Source organism: Dipodomys spectabilis, unplaced genomic scaffold (assembly GCF_019054845.1).
Source record: "Dipodomys spectabilis isolate Male_0828 unplaced genomic scaffold, ASM1905484v1 ptg000215l, whole genome shotgun sequence".
Taxonomy (NCBI): domain Eukaryota; kingdom Metazoa; phylum Chordata; class Mammalia; order Rodentia; family Heteromyidae; genus Dipodomys; species Dipodomys spectabilis.
The window spans coordinates 588,895-614,095 of record NW_024870892.1 but is presented as its reverse complement, the minus strand read 5'-3'; the positions used below and the strand labels follow the sequence as shown (position 1 = coordinate 614,095).

Below are 25,201 nucleotides of genomic sequence, written 5' to 3'. Positions count from 1 at the left end.
CCCCTCCAGCATCTGTTGTTGTTAGAGTTCTTGATTTTTGCCATTCTAACTGGAAAAAATTATATTAAGTGAAGTAAGCCAGGCCCAAAGAAACATAGGTCCCATGATTTCTCTTATTTGCAATATCTAGTATATGTACGAGTCAAGCGGAAAAAGTCAGATAATGTGATGTTAAGAAAATTAACCCTTAGATATGTATTTTAATGTTTTTTTCTTTCATGCATTTGTTTCTAACACATTTATAAGATTATCTCTTTGTTGCTTTGTATGTCCCTCCCCCACAGTATAACCCCTGCTTTCACTGTATTTGATGTCAGTATAACTTGTGGAGGAGATGGGGGAAAACAAGTCGTTTAAGGATACAGGTGTACCTGTTGCAACAATGAGAAGTACAAGTTGTCATGTCGAAAACGTTGGTGCGGGCGGGGGGGGGGGATTGTTTGGGGGGGTCGGGGGGAGGGTGGGAAGGGATGTGAAGGGTAAACAAAGGAGGAGGCTGCAATGCTTGATAGGAAATGTATGCATTATCCTGCCCATGTAATTGTAACCCCTCTGTACAGTATGTTCACAAAAAAGAAAAAAAGAAAAAGAAAAGAAATAAAATAAAATAAAAAGCAATCCAGAGAGACTGTACAATACCAAACCATGTCTGCAGTCTCATTGATGAGATTTAATAGACAGTTACCCCAAGCACGGGCAAGAGAAAGATAAATGGAAACACCTATACCTGTTCTTCTAAGTACAAAAAGATTCGCTGATTTTTGCATTATTTTTCTTTTACTCTGGAAATTATATTTAACTGTAGACTCCACTTAAAGTAATTTGCTGCTAGAAGAGGCCTGAAGTTTGGACATCTGCTGTGCTTCTAATCATGTTCAAGCTCATTTTGGCATTTAAGGCCAATTACATTAGTTCAGATTTGGTAAGATTTTTCCTCTATCATCTAAAACTTGACCAATGAACAGTTCCTCCCCACTCCCCTCTTCACTTATTCAAATGGAACGCTTGGCAACAAGCATATTTTTGGATTTGTAAAAGTAAAACAAGTAATGCTAATTCATTTTGAAGAAGAAAAAAAAAGCAAAGAACTGGTTGGTCTTTCTTGTCAACACAAGAGACTGTTAGAGAACTAATAGAAACCACTTATTTCAGCTCTCTAAAATACTAGGAATGAGGCATTAGAGGAATTGTAGGAATGTTGGTATTTTAAATGTTTTTAATGTCTTGGTGTTGTAAATGTTTCACATCTATTGACAAAAAAGTAATTAATGCAAATAGAGTTCCTATGCAGAAAAAAGCAAAGATGACTCCAAAAAATTTATTATTTGAAAGTCACTAATAATTAAACCTTGCAGAACAGAGCCCTACAATGCTACACAGTCAGTATTTCTTGTGTTTTTGATGTTTTTGTTATGGAGACCAGGACTAGAATTTGAATGCAGGGCCTCATGCTTGCTAAGCAAGCATACCACTTACACAAACCTCTCTCACTTTTTTTGCTTTATTATTATTAGCCTTAGGATTCTTTCTGTTTCAGATTCTATTCTATGAGCTAACTATGATACAGAGCAAAGCACCTAGTTTACCAAGCTCCTTAGATTCAGCCATTTCCTCCGTGCTACTTATTCCAGTTATTCATGAATAGCTTCAAATGAGTCAAAAGCATTATTTTATGAGCAACAGAATATTCACTGTAACCTTTTTCTAAAACCTTTATAGGCTTAGATTTGGAAAATTAGACCAAAAAGTATACTCTTTAAAAACAGGAGTTTTCCAAATAACTGTCATTTTTCAACTGCCACCAATAGATTATAAAACAAACTGGAAGCATGGCTCAACTAGTAAAGTACTAACCATTAGTGAAAAAGCCACATGGTAGTTGAAGGCCTTGAGTTCAAGTCCCAGTACTGGCACCATAAGAAAATAATAGAAGCAGATGGCTCACACCTGTAATCCTAGCTACTCAGGAGGCTGAGGATCACGGTTCAAAGCCAGCCCAGGCAGGGAAGTCCATGAGTCTTACCTCCAATAAACAACCAGAAAACCAGAAGTGGCACTGTGGCTCAAGTAGTAGCACTAGCCTTGAGCTGAAATGCTCAGGGACAGAGCCCATGCCCAGAGTTCAAGCCCCATGACTGACGACAATAATAATAATAATAATAATAATACAATTGTAGACACATACTTAGAGGGAAAATAAAGCACTTTTAAATTTATTTATCTAAAGGAAACATCTTCTTAAAAATACAATGTATTCTATTTCATTTTTGAACTTATAAAAAAAAGAACCAGATTGTGTACAATATAAAAAAAAGTAAGTCATAGAAATTCTAAATTTTGACCAGTATCATCACTGTTTCTCCATGGAGGGATATCATTAATACATTTTTGTAATTTATCATTTAGAATGTTATCTGTATGGTGCTTTAATTTTCATTAAGTATTCATTCATACTGTATTTTGATTCTCAAAAACATCTCCGAGAATGAGAATAAGATTTTGTCATCATTGCAAATTTTAGTCTTGGACTGACAAGAGTTATATCCAAAGCTATTAAGGCAGTCATCAGTGTTTTCTCAAACATAAATGGTGGCCAGTGATGTTGGAGCTTGGTCTTTAGCCTCACTGGTCTTCGGAACTGCAGAGCACCACAGCCCTTGTAATTAGGCCAGTCAGACTCTCTCAAACTGCAGGCCTTTCCCCTGTCATCTTGAAAGGTTATCCCCTGAGGGTGAGAGCAGAAATGGGGATGATGAAACTAGACCAAAGGAAGTTGTGAATAGCTCTTGGCTGATACTGTACTCAAAGCAGTTGTGAATTGAACAAGGCACATGGGTAGGATAGGAGGCCTATTCCCAGTGCAGGCAGGAGAGAAATACAGCCAGAGTTCAATTCACCTCAGATTTGCTGTTTTTCCTAAGACTTTGGTAGAGTGGATGGAATTTGGAGAGCTAGGAAAAAGCATGATTTAATTAATGGGTCATAGAATTCCATCTAAACTAGATAAGTGGGATCTCAGGTAAAGGAAAATGATTTACACATTTGGGCTTTATAGATTCACTCCAGATTTTAGATCAATATTTCTGTTTGTGTGCAATTCCGTTCAGTCACAATAGAGGAGGATTCTTATCTTTTATTTTCTGAGGGATTCTTAAATATATTAAAAGTCATTTTAATAAAGTTTCCCAGTGTCAAATTATCTATTAAGACCTGCACCTTGTCAGTTATATTATCAACCAATTTAGAAATATATCCCTAATATCAGGCAATTTTCATTTTAATTACATAGTGACATCACTTTAAATATTATTAAAGCTTTGGGTAGTTAAGTATAACTTAGGAAGAGAAAGGGTTTTGAATAACATGAAATATAACAAATATTAAGAGAATATTAAAAGATCATGAGACCTCTGGATTTTAGATGATAAACTCCTGTACAGATTAGCGGATTTGGATAGGAAACAAGAGATTGAGTAGGTGGATAATTATGGCAATTAAAACCAAAGGAGATGTCACTTGGGTGATCTGCGAATCCTATCCAGGCAAATCTATTTTAGGGCCTTCTGATAGTAAGACACAGCAGGAACCCCCTCAGTAAATGGTGGAGCTACGGTATAAGTTGTCAAGTGGTTTTCATTTTGAAAGCAAGTCTTTTGTAGAAAAGCATTTTTTGAAACCAGCTAAGAATAAAAAAATAATAAGAGATGCAAGATTCATTGTAAATTGAAGGTAGTACATGGATGATGGCCATGGTATTTCTCACCACACTGTATATTTTTATGTTTATATTCTAAGAACAAAAGAAATATACATCTTTTACATGTATTGCCACATGAACAATAAAAACATTTTTAAAATACTTTTACAAGATACATGATCACACAGCAAGTTGTATATGAATGTTTAGAGCAGCATTATTTATGATAGCAGCACAGATAAGCCAAACAGATGACAAGATAACATTTAGTAGATGTTGACAGTGAAATTTTATTGGACAATAAAAGGGAAGGAAGTATTGATACCTGCCACTGTTTGGATAGACCCTGTGACATGGGATGTGATTTCAGTTACAAAGTGTGTGTCAATTGCAAACACACTCCCACTGCACATATTGCTACCTATTGACCACAGGCTACTATGCTTCCCCATTCTAGTTTTTCTAAGTTTTTGACTATGTTTACTCTACATTAATATCCATCAAAATAAGCATGGGTCATCAAATTCCAAATGTCATCCATGATATTTATTGAAGGAGCTAAGAATGATATTAAAAGGTCTAAGACATGTTTACTTTATCAGCTTGGATAAATACCTTTGCTTTGTTTTCAGTGTAACAATGTCTGTCAGATAGATTTGGAGTCCGAAATGAATTCTTGGGGCTGACAGAGGAAAGGATTTCCTGTCACTGATGGCCTGGCTTCAGTGGCCTGGATAAGGAGACACCATCCGATGTAGCGATGACTAGAGTTTAAAGGATGTTAGGAGCAAGAGAAGTGATGAAAATACTGCTCAGTACCCTTTCTTCCACTTTGGTGATCTTATTTCCATCTAAGTCTCTTCCTCTTGGTTTATACATGTAGGCTACACTACCATGTAAAAATAACTATCGGGGAACATATTAACAGCTGCAGATATGCTATTAAAGGAATATCACAGGTAAATGCAAAACTGGGATCAGAAACGAGAGTTGGGTTAATCAGAATTTCCTGAAAGATAGATGCAGTGGAGGATGACATGAGAAAGGCCAAAAATGTCCTAAAATTCCTTGGCCTTAATAACTTGAAGATTGGGAGTCTTTATGTTCTGAGAGGCAGGAGTGGAGGGCAGGGCTGGGAGAGGGGCGTAAAAAATGTAGATGTGCAATGCTTGTGATTCCTGGCAAACGTCCAAGTGGAGAGATGGGCTGGGTTCTGGAAGGAGAGCTGGAAATGCAAGTGAGATCATGTCTGAAGGCATTAAAAATGAATGGGATAAACTAGCTGGCTATAGTTGAGAGAAAAGTAAAGGATTCTGGGATCGTGTTGGAGCTCTGTGACACTTAACATTGAGAAGTGAGGAGACACCAGCCATAGAAACAGGGAAGGGTCTTGCTGCAGTACTTTATCTGTGTCACTGGTTCAGAGACTCCGGCTCTGTTGGGGTGTGTACCATCTGATGCCACAGCAGTGTCCACTCATGCCTTCGCATGCTTCCCGTGGCTTGTGCCTTCTACTCTGGACTTCTTGCTCTTTGTCTTGCTCACATCCATCCAAAGAATATGGCCTCTGATTAAAATCAGAAACTCACTAAGCTAATGATCCTCACAACCTTTCTTCTCCAGAGAATATCATGGCAATCTCTTAACCTCTGTTCGCTCAGAGCTTTGCGCCTCCTTGGGTTGGAGCATGAGTGTACTAATGCTATGATTCTGCAGTTCCCTTCTGTTGCTCATAGTCAAATGCATGGTCAATCACCATTCATGCATTCACCTCCAGATTCTACTGACAGCAAGGTGATTTTCCTCTGTAGTTTCCATTTGAAAGTCATTGGTGGTTTTTTTGGCTGATTTAGTTCTTCCCTGGAAGCACAGAGTTGCTTTTTCAGGATGGCTCCATATACAGCTTGAAGCAGACTCAGCCAAACTGCTCATCCTGAGTTCCCTGAGAACCGAGGAGGCACCTTTGGCATACAGGGACAGCTCTGTGCAGTGGTGTTTAACGTAAGAGGATCTCATTACATGTTAAAAGGGAAAATGCAAGTGTAAACAGTGCAAGTAACAAATAACAGCAAATAGCAGTGTTCCATGCACTGGTTTACACCATTAGATGGAGAACTGAAGGGTAAAACAGCAAAATCACAACTCCCCTGGCTAACGTCTAAGGGAATTAATAGAACAAATGACAGTCAACCTAAAAAAATTACACAGATATAATCAAACAAGTGAAGAGCCACAATATCATACAATTTTATTTGAATAATAACTACCAGAAAGAATGGAGAGTGGCAGGAGAAGAAGCAGAGATAGAAAGAGGCAGAAAGAAAACAAGAAATCCAAGAACCATCCTAAGATCATCACCTAATGTTATCTTCTGAAACAAGTTAAGAAGAAATAAAGGTGGAGAGCATATCTTTAAAATATACTGATATCCCATAATCTCAGGCAATTCCCACCAAGAGATATATAGAATCTAAGGGAAAAAGAAAACCTCATGTGTCATACAAGTCCACATTCCTGTCATTTACTGAACACACTACTAGCTGAGGGTTCCTTAGGGATGAAGCAGTTCATTAAAACAAATTAAGCTGATTGGTGTCTAAGAAGAAAGAGCTGAATGTTTGGTCTTCAGGTACCAAGAATCAATCTCTTGTGTTTAATCATAACTTTTGTCATTACTTTTGGGGAAGAAGAAAATAAAATTCTTTAACGACTTGTGGGCTCTGTAATGGCTCACCTACTGCTATTGGATCTAGAGTGTACACACACTTTCACTTTGACTATGTTGAAAGTAAACTATGCACGATTTGGAGGAGGAGGGCTAGGAGGGAAAACTTGGAGAAAATGAGGGAAAAATGGTGACTTTTGTAATTGTAACCCCTCTGTACATCACCTTTACAATAACAATAAAAAAGAAAGTATAAGAGAAGAATAAGAAATAGTTACAATATAAAATCTCTAAATCACTAATATGAAAATCTCTAGAGCTATTAAATAACATTAATTCACATGAGTCAGTTTGTTCTGTAAAAAATATTGATTAAAAAAAGATTTTCACATTGACTGCACATTTGTGGAAGAGGATAGAACAATCTGATATTTTCAGGTGAATTGGAATTTGTGCTCCTTGACGCTGGATGTAATATATAAAAAAAAATGCAGGGACAAGTAATTGTTCTTAGTGCTTAGTTCTTGTATACTTCTTTAAGAGCTTAAATGATGTATTGGGAAAAATGTCTATAGCACTTTCAGAGTGAGTTGAAGGTAATCTTTGTGGAGAATGGCCTTCTATTAGCACGAGTCATGGAACATCTATTATTCTTGGTAATGCTGAGGTCAGGTCTCAGTAAGAACATATTCACACTTCCTTGCAAACAAAGGACGCTGGGAGATAATGAGATTACAGAAAATCTCACTCAAGGAGAAGCGCTTCCCTCCCGCAGACAGATGAGTGGGAGAACATAGCTCCTGAGTTAACATTCACTTAGCAGCTAATTGTTCCTTTATTCAGGAGCTTCTGTGATGCCCTCCACATTTGCCCTTCTGAAAAAGTTAATCACCTTAGTAAAGGAAATCAAATGAAGACTGACCACTGTGTTATTAGGATTGGAAAAAGTAGATCCACAACTTCAACGAACACAAGATCTAACTTAGAAAATTACTTATTTGGAGTCATAATGCCTGGTTGTTACTTCTGTTTGTTTCACAATTGAGTGAATTTGGGAGAATCACTTTTCATTCTTGAGTCTCAGTTTCCTTACCTTCCTCTTGGCTCTAAGACCCTATCACTGTAATACGGCTTTTATCTTGGCCTTGGTCTCTTTGTGTTATCCTGGATTTTATTCTTTAATTGACTTGATGTCTTCATTGCATTGAAGCCTATTAAAAACTACATTTGCGAAGTCACTAGACTACAGCTGTCCAAACATTATCACAAAGTCTCATCACAAAGCATTTATTAGCTGCAGACAATAGCTTGCTTCTGTGATCTAGCTACTGAGGAGGTGAAGATCAGGAGAACTGTGATTCCAAAAAAGTTCAGGCAAAAAATAAGAGAGACCCCATCTCAACCAATGAAAAGCAAAGCAGCAGATAGATCCTTGTGGTCCCAACTGTGCAGGAGTGTTAACAAGAGGATCAAAGTCCAGGCTAGCTCTAAAGTCTGTAGTTAAAGACTATATTTAAAGTCTATGAAAGCAAAATTGGCTGGGTTCAAATGGTACAGCAACAATATAATGAATGTAAAGCCCTGAATTCAAACACCAGTACTAGGAAAAATATTATAGCCATCATCACAAAGTCTTATTAAGAGGCTTTTACTGACCTCTAAGATACAGAAGATACATGAGTCAAAGATGTATATGTGTGTGTGTGTGTGTGTGTGTGTGTGTGTGTGTGTGTGTGTGTGTGTGTGTGTGTGTGTGTGTATTCATATAACCATGTTAGAATGGGCCCAGGCAAAGATTTTTGCAGAAAGTGTAGATACTCTGAACTTGACCGCCTCTTTATGGAATATCCTGGATGTTTTTTGGTCTTGACTTCTTCTGCAGATTTCATCCTGCCTTGGATATTTTTTAAACCATGAAAAAAATGTGTCTTTGTTAAGTTGCACAGCATGGCATCATTGTTCAGAAATATTTCTTTTTAAGAGTCACATGTTTAATATGAGAGCTGAAATAACTTGATAAATGAGTACCATAAAAATAAAATTAAGGCCATTATTATTCTCTTATATGTTTTAGACAATCAAATGTAATTCACTATAAAATAATAAGTTTCTCCTGACAGCTGCAGCAAAAGCAAATAAATCTGCTGGGAATGTGAAATCGTTTTCTTATTGAAAGAAGAAAATAGAAAAAGGCAAATAAAGATTCTAAATTTTCTTCTAATATGCTCGACAATATTTGCCAGCACCAAGGCTCATTTTAAAATCAGTATCACTCTTTCGGTTTTTAGAAGAGTTAGATGCTATGTTTTAAGACATTTCTCATTGGATGCATTAAGACTGTTCTTCCCCTGATTAATCAGATAAGAGTCAATCATACTGAGAGTAGGGTTCTCAGTGGAGAACCAAAGACCTCCAGCTGGTATTGTAATCCCTCTGTTCTGCTCCTCCCTAGGCATTTATGTCCATGTTCCAGATCCTCACCCAGGAAGGGTGGGTGGACGTAATGGACCAGACTCTAAATGCTGTGGGACACATGTGGGCACCTGTGGTTGCCATCTACTTCATTCTCTACCATCTCTTTGCAACTCTGGTGAGTTTTAACATTTCTTTTCAATTATATCTGAAAATTCTTCATGGATTAGCATCAACCGATGTTTGGCAAGCTGTTGATTTCTGACTGAGAGCTGCAGGATGGACACTGAGTATTCCATTGGGGATCAGACCCCTGCAGTTCTGAATTCCACAAATCGGAGCACAGGGCAAAGAACTGCTTGTTCAGTCAGAAGTGTCTCTTTTAGTTACAAGTGTTTGCATGAGAGAACACAAAACAACACAAAACTGAAATCTCATATTCACACACCTATTTAACTAGCTTCAAATATTCACACCCAGATAATCTGCAGATCATACTAGAACTCCGTGATTACTTTCTTTGTTGTATAGAGATGCTGTCTTCAATTTCAGTGCTGCTTCTTCACAGCTGTAATTACACCAAGGACAGAAGCTACAGACCTCAGGGTGCAGTCATTTAATTAGAAATCAGTTCAGGGTTTTGTACAATGTGTGAATGAAACACATGGGAGAAAATAAGACATTGCTGAAAATATAATAAAAGTACCAAAAAAATGCATACCAGATCCACATAAAACTGATTCCTGTCATATAAATTTTTCCATTCAATGTATTTATATTAAAATCAAAGACAAAAACTGTACACATTCTGACAAGTAAGAAATGTAATTCTTAGTTCTTCCTAAGACCAAATCTATATCTGCATGTAATTACTTTATATTTAATCCAAGCTGTATTCAAAAGCTATGTTACAAGTTTGAGCTAGAAGCTGGGTGCTTATGGAATTAGGTTTCTTTAACTTTAAAAATGATGCTGTGCATATTTAAAGTACATTCTAACAAATGTAAAAATTATATTCTATTAGTTCACAAACTTTCCATTTATAAAGCAAAGTATACTTGACCAGTTTAATGTGTCATTTATGCCCCTTTTACGCCAATTCCCTGTTACTCTTCTTTCTTTTTTTGCTGTATACTTCTTCTCCCAGGAAAAAGCTACAATGAATTTAGTTTGAGCCCATATTTCAGTTTTAAAATTATTTTTCACTCAATTTAACATATATAAATTCTAGAAAAGTTCATTTTATGTAACACTAAGGAAGACAATAATTAAAATGTACAAATTCTTGACAAGGTACATTGCTATCTATTTCAGACTCATTAAAATATAAAAAGAAATGTGTGGTTTCCAAACAATAAAATACAGAGATTTCTCATACACATAAAATCTATTAAAATATGAAGTATTTTAAATGTAAAGTTATGATTGCATACATCTTACACTGTAAATTTTGAAAATTCATGTTAATATATTTTAGTTTGAGAAGTGCTTGGTTACAGCTGCCTTTCCACGTAACCAACATGACCAGGCTGAGCAAACAATGAATTTGGTCATGTATTGACTATCCTACAAATCTTTCATCAAATATTAGTTTTAAGATCATTTCATCAATACACATGGAGCTAATACAGTCATTGGTATATATGGCCACATACTAGGCTCTTGATTAGATAGCTTCTGTTGGTTTACCCTGATGGATATATAGACTTTCCCAAAGGCTAAGTCCTCTGCAGTCTGTGTCATAAGTTCAATGCCTCAGTCTGAATCACATCTCTCTGTCAAAGTTTTCTGGTCCAGCTAGTAAACTCAGTCCGCCACCTGTATTCATATAGCCAGTGCATTACAGATGGTTTCTGCACTTTAATTTTTATTGTTTACTTATTGGCTTTTTGAGACAGGGTCTATGTAGCCTTTGTTGGCCACAAGCCCTCAAACATCCTGCCTTGGCCCCCTGAGTGCTGAGATCACAGCCAGCCATTTCTGCATATTTCAGTGGTTAAGTAAGCACTGACATCTTCACGGAGTATTAACCACAGACACATGGCCCCCGGTACAGGAAAACTGTACTAACAACTCAGCTCTGAAGCAATAGAGTCATGAGGATTCCTGTTCTCTTGCAGTCTCAATTATTATTGATATTGTTTGGCTTTTGAGATTCCAATGCACTTCTTAGATACACCTAAGCTTAGGAGCTTAGGTGTATCATTTTTCCTAAAACTGCATTTTTGCCCTTCAGTAATTATTAAGGGAGTGTTCTTTTCCTGACTCACCATGAATTGGGTTGTGTTTTTAAGTTCATTTGTAGGAGTGATGCACATGTCACCCATGTCAGCCCTTTGACTACTCCCTGTATCATGTATCTTCTCTGAGTATTCTCATGTGTGATGTCTTTTCACACATTTTGATATAGTTAAAGCCATTGAGTGGTCCTTTAGAGCTATACATGCTTGCACAAGAAAAATATTCTCCATATTCTTTCTATTAAAAAGTTTTTTCTTCTCACTTTGACCCATCTTAGCTTAATTTCTTCATAGTACAAATTAGAAGAAATCAATGGTTTAAATAGAATTTAAGTCAATTTTTCTTACTCAGATTTAAGTGACAATCTCAATGTTTAGAGTATTTATTGGATTTATCTCATTATTAAACCTAAAACCAAATGATAAACTAATTTGACATTTTTACCTACATAACATTTTAACACTGTTTAATAGAAGCATTTTTTTAGTAAAACAAAATACTATGTCACTAAATGAAAATCAAGAGTATGGCGTGGCTATCACCTCAAATTCTAGCCACTACCTACATCTCACTGAGATTTCACATAAAACACGATGAGCAGTTGTCTTTCTTGCCCTGTATACCCTTAAAGGCTGACAAATAAACAGCCTATATCAGGTGACCTCTGGTTCATGAATCCCTATACTGTCATGTATAAGCGTTAACTTGTATTTTGGCCAAAGTGTTCAATTTAGTTAAGCATTAGCACCAGTCAATACAACCCCATCACCAAACATTGCAATTCTTACCACTCAAGGAAGGACTTATGCCTAGAGGCACAAGTGACTAAAGTTGGGGGTGGAGAGTATTGTATATTTGTACTTGCTACTCTTAATCAGTGCCCAAGTAATAAATGGCTTCTTCCAGGTTCTTTCAGCTTAAACTGCTGTGAAATCTTCAAAATATAATCCGTAAAACAGCTGGAGGTCTGTTTGGGATTTGGGTTTTGGTGGGACTGGGTTTTGAACTCAGGGACTTGTGCTTATCCTGGGCAGGTGCTTCACCACCTGGGGGTGCTAAGTGGCTGCCAAGTAGCTCAGAAGTCACTTGCCTAGAGCATCTCATTTTTGTTATTTCTGCCTAGGTTAATCCAAACCATGGTTCTCCTATTTACACTGCTTCCTATGTAGTTGGAAAAGCTTTTTTTTGGTTGAGATGGTCATCTCCTGCATGTTTTTTGGTTGTTATTGTTGTTAGTCATTTGTTGGTTTAGCTTGAACTCAGGGCCTGGGTGCTGTCCCTGAGCTTTTGTGCACAAGACTAGTGTTCTACTATGTTGAGTCACAGGCCACTTCCGGTTTTCTGGAGGTTAATTGGAAATAAGACTCTCAAGAATTTTCCTGCCCCAGCTGGTTTGGAATCATAATCCTCAGATTTCAGCCTTCTGAGTATCTAGGATTATAGGTGTGAGCCACCAGCACCTGGCTTCTCATGTACTGCTTTTACCCAGGTTGACCTCAAACTGTCATTCCCAAGTAGCTGGGATTACAGCCCCAAGCCATTGCACCCAGTTGTATATGCCAATATTCTGCTTGAAGGGGTTAGGCCTATATTATAGACACATCACAGGACTCTAACACGAAAAGCATGTTTCAGGTTCAAATCGCTATTCCATAAATCTGTCTGTAGGCTTGAAGTGAGAATTTTTATTCAGTTTTATGTTTCTATTTGTAACATATTTCAAAACATCTGAACTCAAATTTGGGGAAATCTACATAAATATACAACCTGTAATGTGCCTTTCATCCATGCTCACATGCAGTGCTATGCAACCCGGTGAGTTTCTGATGTAGTCATGTCAGAAACAGGCAGGTGCCAAACAACAACAACAACAACAGGGGGAAAAAAAAGTTTAGCCTGCAGATTGTCCTGGAATAAGAAACAGCAGGCAGTTTTATCACTCCTGAGGGCACCAATTTGTCAGCTCACAATGAAAGTCAAGCTCAAGTATATAGCAAATGCATATTCATAATGATTATCTATTATCCATTTAAAATCTCCATTCTGCACGTATGTACTCTGTATTTCTGCTCCTGTTGATTGCGCTTTCCCAAATGCTTGTGGAATTTATCCTTTCTATCACTTTTGCCGGAGATTTGGAGGTAGGGAAAGGGGGATGTGTGACTGGAGAAGAGATCTATTTCTCCCTCTTTGGTGTCTCTCCCTTTATTAATGTCTCAAAGGAAAACCTGTGATGTGAATACAGAAAGGGGAGAAAATGTAATTAAGCATTTATTGTAGATGGTCTTTTTGTTACCTTTGAAGTGCTGAAATTAGCACAGCCATTTCTTGATTCTGCCTTGGTAGCAGCAGCTTGCTGAGAACAGTCACATTTTGCTGATAGAAATGTGCATTCCAAAGTGTAAATTAAATAACTTGATTTTATAGAATTCATTTAAAAGTGCGTCTGCACGGAATGGATCCCATTTTACATTGCTCTGATTACATTTGACTTTTTGTTGACCCGTATAAAAAAGGAATGGTTTCATAGTACAGTCTGTAAGACAGCTTAAGATGGCCTTCTTATAAATGTTAAGAGAGAGAGAGAAAAGAGAGAGAAATGAAAGAATGGAGGATATTAATTTGACTCCTGCTGTGTTTTTACTGCATACTTGAAAATAATTTAAAGATAGGAAGGGTAGCATTTTAGCTAAAGAGCCAGCTATAAGCTATCTAAAAGATAAAGGAATAAAACTCAGCTTCAGGGAAAGAAAAGAAAAAGGGAACAATAGATAGGATAAGGTTAAGACTACATGACATCTAGAGTTAAAAAGAAATCAAAATAGAATGTGTTACTATAGTGATAAAAACTATTAACCAAATAAATCCATTCCAAGTGATGAGGCTGTCCACTTAAAAAGATATACTTTTCAGCCATCTGAATCGTTCTAGTCCCAATGACAGTCTTTGTTATTGTTGTTATTGTTTTTGTTGTTGTTGTTTTCCTTTCCTTTTCTTTCTTTTCTGGTGCCTGTACTAGTGCTTTGATCCAGAGCCTTACAGTCTCTCATGGCTTTTTCTTTCAAAGCTAGCACTCTACCATTTGAGCCACAGCTTCACTTCCCATTTTTTGCTGGCTAGTTAAGATTTCTCCAGGACTTTTCTGCTTGGTTTGGCATGAGACACTGGCACTCAGCTCTTAATGAGTCTTCTATATAGAGGAGAGCCATGGTGGATCAAAAAGAGTGACTGAGGAAATAAACTTGGAAACAGAACGATGTTAGTCATTTATGTAACTAAAATGTATTTATGTATAAAGGTCAGAAAAACAACTCTATGTTTAATACCTGTGTGATGCCTAGCAAACACTTAGATCAGGTGAATCTGTGCACTTTCAGAATGGTGTGAAAAGTAAAAGAAAGAGAAAAAATCATAAGAGACAGGACAGTAACCAAACACCTGGGAGATAGCAAGGCAGAAGCCATATTGACACTGAAAATTTCACTTTTGAAATTTCACAAATGATGTTACAACATTCATAAGAATTCTAACATGTAAGACTTTTAAGCCTTCAAGGGGTCCTTGGAGAGTGGCCCTAATGATAGAGCTCCTACTGAGCAAGTAGGAGGCCCTGAGTTCAAAAGAAAGGATGGATAGATGGAAGGAAGGAAAGACAAAAGGAAAGAAGGAAAAGAGAGAGAGTTACATAATTTACAGCTATCAATTACAGAAGGTAGCACTGCCAGCATATAAAAGTATTTCATGTACACAAGTAAACTCTAATGACTTAGTGGGGCAAGTCCCTGTTAAATAATCGTTATTATATCAATAGTATTTTAAGCTAAACCTGTAAGCCACCCAAAACAGCCATGGAAAACCTTTTAGCACAGCACCCGGGTCAATGAATGAAAGCAAGCTCCAAGCTAGTGTCATGGATCTAGATTATTAATGAGTATTCCCTCAATTTTATATAAAAACAGAACAACAAACAGAAATGCCCAGAGACGTGAAGAGTGAGTCTCACTTTCCCAGTGAGGACTTGTCAGGCATTCTCATGACTAAGGACGCCATGTGTTGGTAAACCGCAGATACCAGGCCAGCCTGCTCCCTCCGTCCAATTCCACCCTGACTTTAGAGGAAAATAATATATCACTAACAAGGTAGATGAGATACAACTGAATCCAAGCTGCTTGCCTTCTCTCACCTCTAGTTCTTAGTCACGATGGTTACTGTCTCATTAGAGTCTCCAAAAACAAACCTACAAAGTAATTTCCACCACCTCATAATCAGCTGCAGACTCACTCTGGTCTCACTAATTTCCATTTCCATTCCAAAGAGCTGAGCCATTAGCTCTCACCCCAGGTGCCAAGTCCCCGCCTTACCACGGTGCCTTATGCTGGGGACACGAAGACAAAGATGCAGCTAGAAGTCCATGCCCAAATAGCACGTGGGGAGGAACCTCAAGCTATGAATCCACATAAATCATGTCTGTGGTTTTGAGATCAGGTTATCTGTTGAACAATGAAACCTAAACACAGACATCTTCAGTGAATGAAATTAGGGTTCGTGCTAGCTTAATGGCTTTTTTTCCCAATCTTAAATTTGTTCTTCATTAACCTCCCCTCAACATTTTGTTCTCAGTCCTGCATGTTTGGGGTTCCCTCTAACAAATAACCATCTACATTTTCCTTAGAAAAGCCAAAGCTGTTCCCTTACAAAATGTGCCTTCTCTTATCTAACTGTGAAAGTCAAACTGAATCTGCCATGATAAGGAGAAAATGCAGGAAGAATCCCACCTCAGTCTCTAGTCTTCTTCTCTGAGAACAATATATAATCCACTGTTTGTTTTCAAATGTAGGAAAGCAATCATTCTGTTATCTAACCACCATTTTCCAAATTGCACTTTACACTGTCCAGTTACTATTTCAGTGAACCAGTTTGACACACCTGCATCATAGGCATTACACAACAGCATCAGAGACAACACCACACCAAACAAAACCAACGGGGTAAGACTGATGGTCACCTGTCAGAGGCAGAGCAGGACAGGTCATGTCAGGAGAAAGCCCATTTCTGGGCCATTCTGCATCTTTTACACATTCTAGTAGGATCCCCAATGACACTTTGTCACTGGTTTTGATTGTGGTACCCTGCATCTGGTATATATGTTTATCTGATTTGGGGAAGGGAAGGAGAATAACACAATGGTGAGACAAAGGTCAAAGAAAGAACATAACTATATGACAGCCATACTCACAAGACACTATGTTGGAAATGAGCTTTACAACTTGAGGGGGAGGGAGTCCAAGGGGAGGGAAAGTGGGAGAAAATGTGGGAGGGGGTAACAAGAAATGTACTCATTACCTTACTTATGTAACTGTCACCCCTCTATGCATCACCCTTACAATAAAATAAAATAAAATAAGGACTGATACTAACACCAGCCAAGTGTATCCTGTCACAATTTCCTCATTATATACTCTTTAAACCTGAAGGAAAGCTGCCATTAACTTCCACAGAACAATCTCTCTAGAAGGTACTGAAAACCAAGGTCAAGTTTGCCTCAATTTCCTAACCTTCGTGCTCAACTACCTAATAATAAAAAAATGGAAATAATTGGTTAAGAATGAAATTGAAGCTATAAAACAGGACTGCAAGAGATAATAACAAATTCCAAATTAAAGGAGAACTAGAAATTAAAATATTTTGGTATAACTATACAGTTACATTCTTTTTCTTTATCAATATATACCTGTTTGAAAAGAAATATTTATCTTTTTCAGCTTAGGATATATTATAGAAAGGGGGAAAACTCATTATTCACCACACAAATGGCACATTAGCATTTGTAAAATATCTCCTTCTAGTATATTCTCCATCATTCCTTTTTATAGATAGCTAGACTTCTGCCATATGTAATCTTACTATTGTTATAGAAGCAGTTTTCAATATTGTTACTATAAAATTTCATAGCACTGGTCATCTAGTCCTATGTAAGGAGTTTGGTAATAAATTAGTCTTACTTATCCCAAGTCGATTCTGTGAGTCAGCCATCTGGGACCAGGTTTCCTGAGCAGGTGTAGTCTCTAAAAATTATACTCAAGGTATGTCCACCATGGCCTGGAAGCTATTCTTGGGCTGAGACTATCTATTTCCAAGATGAGTTGCTCACATGACTGCTGGAAGGAGACTTCAGTGTCTTCAGGCTGCCAGCAGGAAGCCCCAGGTCACCACTCCATGGGTCTTTTCATGTGTCTCACAAAATGACACCTGGCTTCTTCTAGAACAGACAATCCAAGAGAGAGGAGAGTAAAGGCCACATTGTCTTTTATTACCACACCTTGTATGATGCAGTCTACCTTTTCCTGAACTTAACTGGCTATGTATAATCAGTGTGGGACCCCCCACCAGGAAAGGACCTCAGCAGCCAAGAGGAACAGTGAAGGCCATCTTGGACCCACTATAATGGAAATGTTTAGTGGCTACATAAAGCTTAAAATGTAGTTCTCTAAGCAGGTGGTTCACACCTGTAATCCCAGCTATTCAGGAGGCTGAGATCTGAGGATCAAAGTTCAAAGCAGGAAAGTCTGTGAGGCTGTTTATCTCCAATTAACCACCAGAAAACTGGAAATGGTGCTGAGTCTCAAGTGGTAGAGTGCTAAACTTGAACTGAAGATCTCAGTGACATTGCCCAGGCCCAGAGTTCAAGCCCCACGAACAACAACAACAACAATACCAAAAAGTATCTCTCTAGATGGGTATCAACTACTCATTCAAGATTGGATATGATTGCCAGTATTTTGTGATTGCAAATAACCCTAGAACAAGCACTTTTGCATATTAAGCATTTTTATTAAAACTTCAGAACATTTTCTGAGCACATAGTCTTTGCAGCGGGTTTGTGAAATTACTAAAAATATCTTTTATTTATTTCCTTTATAAATTGGCATCGTGAAGCACATTAATATTCATCTGGTTTATTTCAGTTAGCATATATATTTCTTTTCATGTGTTCGCTGATAACATGACTCACACTGAATATTTGTATCTCATGTTATGAATTCTATGTGCACTATATCTTAGCAGGATATTTTCTATTAAATAAATTATTTGGATATTTAATGCATGTGGGGTTTCTTTTTCATTGTTATTTAACCATTTTATAGATTCTCCTGAGTTTGTTTGTGGCTGTTATTTTGGACAACTTAGAACTTGATGAAGACTTAAAGAAGCTTAAACAAGTAAGTAATGTATGAAAGATTTTTCTTAACTGCATTTCGAATATCAAAGGTGAAATTACTAAGAGCCAATCCTGTGTTTACAGTAATAGAAAGTGAGCCTCAAAGAAAAACCAAATAGAATGTATTAACTGAAGATAATCTGAGTTGGCAAAACAATATTCTTTCTATGTTTAATGTTTATCTAATATAATAAGGGTTAAATTGTATAACTATAAAATTCCAAAGGATATTTTTATATCACTGTTGTTTGAATAAAAGTAAGATGGGCATAGTTTAATAAGTTGGACTCTGGTCCATTAGATAGAGCATTTTTGGAAATCAAATGATGCAGAACCAGATTGCCATTTTTGTCTAATTATATATAATGTTCTTGATCATGATCACAAAAAATTAAACACTGACTTTTCTGACCTCTAGATATGAAAAGAAAATTTAATCTGGGTGACCATAGTGATTAGAAGAGATAGAATAGAATAAATGACCAGAATTGTACCTCATTATGAAACAGACTGTGTGTCAGGGTAGTATTATACCCAGCATATGGAAATAGAAGGCTTTAAGGTCATGTTATTAATGGTGGAACGATAGCAGGTATGGTCAAGTAGCTATTCCCATTGCTTCTGTTGCATGAAGGATACTTGGTTTGCGTATTTGGATCTATTGAAGAGTCAAACACTTTCAGAAGTATGGTTGCTGAAGAGAAAGGTTTTCTGGGATGACCTCTACAACACAGAAAGAATAGCTGAGATGTTAGCAAACAGAACCAAACAAAGCTAACAGCAGTATGACCAGGATGATACAAAGGCCCTACAAAGTCAGGATTGTCAAAAGCTGTCTATTTTTAACACAGAAAGAAAACATGACCTATCGAGAATTATCTTAATTGGTATTAATATATGTAACATTTACTTTGAACTCTGTATTTCTATAACCCTTCTCTATAACACTACTGCTTTAACCAAGCATATAAACAAGAAGAAAAATACCATTTTATATACCAATTCCTATTTGTACATACTGAGGAAGGTGTTTTTTAAACTGATCTAGAGCTGCACAGGTTAAATGGTTTATGGTAGAGATAATTCTTTTCTAGATCCTAACTGTTTAGGGTAGCAAGGAGACAATCTTAAAGTGAGATTTAGGGCATTATATTATGCCATTGATGCAAAATATTTATGTCACTCTTATATAAAAATATGTAATATTGGGGCTTGGAAGGTTGCTCAGTGGTAGAGCACTTGCATGCATGAGGCCCTGGGTTCAATTCCTTAGCACCACATAAGCAAAAAGAAAAAAGCCAGAAGTGGCATGTGGCTCAAGTGGTAGAGTGCTCGCCTTGAGCTGAAGAGCTGAGGGACAGCGCCCAGGCCCAGAGTTCAGACCCACCCCATGACTGGCAAAAAAAAAAATGTAATATGTGCATACAAAATTGAAAAGAATAAACTATATCATTTGTTATAATCAAAAAAAATCTTCTGGTGAAGACTGACCTTCCAAATCTGGAGTTTAGATACAGATTTTTCCTAAACACCATGTTGAGTATGCATAGATAGCCCCTGATAACATACCATAAAAAGTGTATTAATATATAAAATTAAAGCTATTCAATTTTTTTCCTAACTGAAGCTACAGTCTTATTCAGTGTGGGGTAACTCAGTACTGGCCATATATATAATCCTAGCCAACACTTAAATAATTCAGTGAAATAAGTATATATGAAGCAAATTTTTCAACTTAAGAATTGAAATAAGAGAATACTTTGCAATATTAATTTTCTTCTGCCTTTTAGCACACACATGCACATAGATGTATATATGAGGCTTATTTAAATTCTTTATCTTATTTTTGTCATTTACATACTTAATAGTCATGTTAGACATCTCATTTTATTTTTATCTGGCCCCAGTTTAAAAAAAACAGTGAAAATCAGGACATTGTCATCTGCCTTTCTGAGCTATAAAGTTTTACGCAACATATGGCTCTTCATTGTTAGAATATGTCATTACTAAGACAATCATTTTTATTTAATCATTTGCTAGGTATTAGTAGGTTTTGTGTTTCTGGAAGTTCTGAATAGCAGAATTTCTTATTCAATTGTGCTAACCTATAATTTGGAGTATTTTCCTTGAGTTGTTAAAGATACTTGAGCACTGAAAACTCCAATCAAAATAAAGCAGAACTTCCATTTTCATTAATGCTCTTCACATTGTTCTTATTCATAATTGAACTAGAACTACATATCTGTTAAATTCATCTATGATCTTCATACCTAAGGTACTCTCGACTTCATAGTTGAAATTCATTGAAGCAAATATTACTATTCTAAGTTAAAATGTTCCTGGTTCATTTAATTTCACTTTTGCATCAGGATGTTTGATGATATGATTTGTTTTTTTCCCATGGTTTTTCTTATTTGCAATGATCTTGGGTTTTCAGGTAGAATAATTTCAAGAACGTAAATACCCACATACACACTTGTAGGCAAGCATGCATACACATTGATTCGTGCCCTTGGGGGTGTAATAATGTGGGTATTCAAGCATCGTGTTCTGTACTGTAGCTTGTCGTAAATATTTTTTTTTTTTTTTGTCGGTCGTGGGGCTTGAACTCTGGGCCTGGGCGCTGTCCCTCAGCTCTTCAGCTCAAGGCGAGCGCTCTACCACTTGAGCTACAGCGCCACTTCCTGTCGTAAATATTTGATACATAATTTTACATGTACAATGAACTAGCTTTCAATAGTAAATGTATATGCTCTATTTTCACTATCCCTAGAGACTAAAACTAATTAAATTAAAAGAATTAATTAAAATGTTAAGAAAAATACTTTCCTATCATTTCAATTTACAGAAAGTACCACATGTTCTAAATTATGCCTTAGTTCAGTTCTAACTTAAAAAAATAAGTTACTGGGGCTGGGAAGGTCAGTAGTAAAGTGCTTGCCTTGCATGCATGAGGCCCTGGGTATGATTCCTCAGCACCACATACGCAGAAAAAGCTGGAAGTGGTGTTGTGGCTCAAGTGGTAGAGCACTAGCCTTGAACTGAAGAGCTGAAGGACAGCGCCCAGACCCAAGTTCAGGCCCCATGACCAGCGGGGGAAAAAAAAAAATGTTAACTGCTTCTGCACTACACACCAGCCTGTAAATTCCATATTTGTTGAATTGTTTGGTCAGCACCAAACCATTTATATGTCCACTTCAAAATCACCAGGCAGTAAAAGTATTATTATTATATCCATCTTATCTGAGGATAAAAAATCATCAAGAAATTAAATATTTTGCCTAAGTTCTCATAGTAAATGGCAGAGCTAGGAGGCACACTCAGGTCATTTGGACCAGAATTCTAGACTCTGAACTTCTAAACTGCATTGATTCAATCTACATCTGTATATAAATATCATTCATAACTCAGTCATGCAGTAGAGCTTACCAATAGGACTATTAATTTTTTATAGATAATGACATTCTGTGTGACAGAGTCATCAATATAGTCACCTGATAACTGTGGAGATAAGGTTTATTTTCTGAGAAATGGAGGTGAGTTAATCAGGAAAGCTATGAAAACTCAAAAAAATACCTCTTTGTTCCCTGTGGCTATCAGATGTGTAATGAAACCCAGTGGCATTTAATGCTAAAGCGCTCGGGTTTCCTCATATATTCCTTCTTTTGAGAAAAAAAAAGTGTAACAATGAATTTTGGTGAAGGAAAATCAGGTGATTTTTCTCTGTTTTGAAGATAAGATTTAGGGAGAAAATAAAATAGCTTTTTATGAACAAATTTTGAGAGCTTCCTATATAAGTGCCATTCCCACCCTCCCCCTCCCAAGATATTACCAGTGTGGGTCATGATTGTCACTAATGTGCTTTTCTTTTTCACACTCAAAATAAGGATTGTTCCAAAAATCCATCCCAACTGCACATCTATAAAAAGTCTATATAAAATGGTTTTCTTTTTTCTTTTTTTTTTATTGTGAAAATACTGTAGAGAGGGGTTACAATTACATAGGCAAGATAATGAGTACATTTCTTATCAAGCATTGTAGTCTCCTCCTTTGTTTCCCCTTCCCATCCCTTCCCATCCTCCCCCCCACCCCACCCCCCAATCCTCCTCCCCCACCACCACCAAAGTTGTAAAGTTCGTTTTCAACATAACAACTTGTACATCTCATTGTTGCAATGGGTCCACCTGTACCCCTATTTAAACGATTTGTTTTTCCCCTTCCCCTCTACAAATTATACCAACATCAAATACAGTGAAAGCAGGGGTTATACCGTGGGGGAGGGACATACAAAGCAACAAAGAAATAATCTTATAAATGTGTTAGAAACAATTGCATGAAAGAACAAAACATTTGAATACATATCTTAGGGTTCATTTCCCTAACATCAACTTATCTGAGCTGTGAGTCTTGAACTCTAGGCCTGGACACTGTCCCTGTGCTTTTGAGTTCAAGGTGAGCACTCTACCACTTGAGCCACAGCACCACTTCCAGTTTTCCGTTGGTTAATTGGAAATAAGAGTAATATCTTAGGGTTCATTTCCCTAACATCAACTTATCTGAGCTGTGAGTCTTGAACTCTAGGCCTGGACACTGTCCCTGTGCTTTTGAGTTCAAGGTGAGCACTCTACCACTTGAGCCACAGCACCACTTCCAGTTTTCCGGTGGTTAATTGGAAATAAGAGTATCAAAGACATTCCTGCCTAGGCTGGCTTTGAACCTCAATCCTCAGATCTCAGTCTCCTGAGTAGCTAAGATTATAGACATGAGCTACCAGTGCCCAGAAAAATGGTTTTCTAGATAGGATCCAAAATGACTATAAATGAAATTATCTGTGAATGTGGTAAACTACAGAATAGGCAACTCAGTTGACATAAGAGTTAAAAACAAACAGCAACAGCAAAAACATGGCCTAAACTAATCTTTGAACAATAGTAGGAGAAGATGACTTGGAAGCTCTGGATAATGTGGTTGGACTTTTTCAAACTTTGGAAAAGAAGAGGATTCTTATAGTTTTAATGAGTTTTTTTTTTGCAAATTCAGTACAAGAAGGTTTATAAAGGGTTCTCTTGAAACTAGTATAAATTTATTAAACTATTAGGAAAAAATCTACAGAAAATCTCAAGGAAATAATTATTGAAAATGGAAATATAGATAGTCCATTTAGATTAAAGTCAAAGCTATGAAATTAAAACTGCTTTCTTATCTGTGAATCCAGTCTCAGTTGAATCCTGGTTCCAGTTGAATCCTGTGATAATGTTGATCTTTGATGCAATTTACTGAGTAGTACTGAGTGGCTATTTAAAGAAGCTTCTTGCTTTATTAACTGAGATTCTTTAAGCAAAAAATAATTTAAAACATTGTCTTTTCAATGAATGTGAGCTCCAGGATAATATTTACTGAGGGTTGATTATATGTGTCAGATTCATTCATAAAGTTTTTTTTGCCAGTAAAAAAAAAAGAGGGCTGGGAAGGTGGCTCAGTGGTAGAGTGCTTGCCTTGCATGCATGAGGTCCTGGGTTCAATTCCTCAGCACCACATAAGCAAAAAGAAAAAAGCCGGCAGAGGCGCTGTGGCTCAAGTGGTAGAGCACTAGCCTTGAGCTGAAGAGCTGAGGGACAGCACCTAGGCCCAGAGTTCAGGCCCCACGACCGGACCAAAAAAAAAAAAACAAATACCTGGTTAAAAACAACAACAACAACAACAACAGTATTTGGGATGCTGTTTCTGGGAGAGATTAGCCTTTCAGTTGGTAGTTCCTCTTCTCCAGTATTCAGGATCATCACTGAGTCTTTTGAGAGCCCAGAGAAAGTTAAAACGAAAAAAGGTGCAAGAACTTGAATTCCCTCTTTGCCTGATTGCTTGAGCTGAGTTACTGATTTCCCCCTGCTTTCCTCCACAAATGCCATCAGCTCTCTGCCTCTCAGGCCCTCAGACTCTACCACTGGCTCTCCTGTGTCTCCAGAAGGCAGAGGAAAGACTTCCCAGCCTCTATAATCTAACAGCCAATACTTTTAGTGTACTTAAATATATTACAGATATGTATGTGTATATGTATGTTCACATGCACATAACATGTATGTATGAAAATATATATGTTATATATACTATTATGTATAACAAACATCAACTTTGCAGTATGAGAACATTCTAGAGATCTGTGGTAATTTAATATAAATGAGGATACTTGACACTAATGTCAATGTCAACGTCAACGATGCTAAGTATAGGTTAGGTGGTTTTACCAAAATTAATCCCTAAATTTAAAACTTGCCACCAAATTACCAGCAAAGAGGTGGTGTGTGAGAGAGAGCACAAGAAAGAGGCTCAGGAATGCGTGTGTGCACACTCAGCTGGCAGAAAGGACGGCAGGGATGGCAGCCAAGATGGCGAAGATGAATGGCCCATCTTTTCCTCTCAGATGTGTCGTGCTCTAAGTGCTCAGAGAACATACCTAATTGTCACCTGACTTTATTTTAATTTTTTCTCTGTGTTAGCAGCAACTCACTCCCGTGCTGCCCAACTTTATTTCACTTGTGTTCTACAACACTCTGGCGTCAACAAGCAGGAACACACACAGCTGGAGGAAACATATCCAGGATTTCTATTGCTTTGGAAAGTGTTCAGCTGCCCCGTGGCAGAGAATCAATACCCTGAAGAACTATAAATCATTAGCGGTGAGGGCGGGCCACTCCACATTTGACTCAAAGTACTTGATGCTCTCAGATGCCACTTGAACCTACTCTACTGGTGTTCAGGTTGAACATGAATCTTTCATTTTCAACTTACATTGTATAGGACTTTGATCTGCAATGTAAGAAGCTTTCTGAAAATGTTTCATCAAGGTTGCGCTTATTTTTTATAATAAATACTTACATCACTTTAAGATTTGAGTGTAATAAGAGCAATTTAAAGAAATGAAGTGTCTGAGACAGACCTGTTTAGATCAAGGTTTAAGTCAAGTCATAGC

General features: G+C 37.2%; 1 protein-coding gene across 1 annotated transcript in view; it reads left to right on the top strand.

Annotated features, from left to right (window-relative positions):
• Nucleotides 1-25,201, top strand: part of Nalcn (sodium leak channel, non-selective) — a 213,227-nt gene that overhangs the window by 103,644 nt on the left and 84,382 nt on the right. The window contains exons 13-14 of the mRNA XM_042697164.1: nucleotides 8,815-8,952; nucleotides 18,161-18,235. Of these exons, the coding sequence (XP_042553098.1) occupies nucleotides 8,815-8,952; nucleotides 18,161-18,235 (213 nt within the window). The remainder of the gene's footprint in view (nucleotides 1-8,814; nucleotides 8,953-18,160; nucleotides 18,236-25,201) is intronic.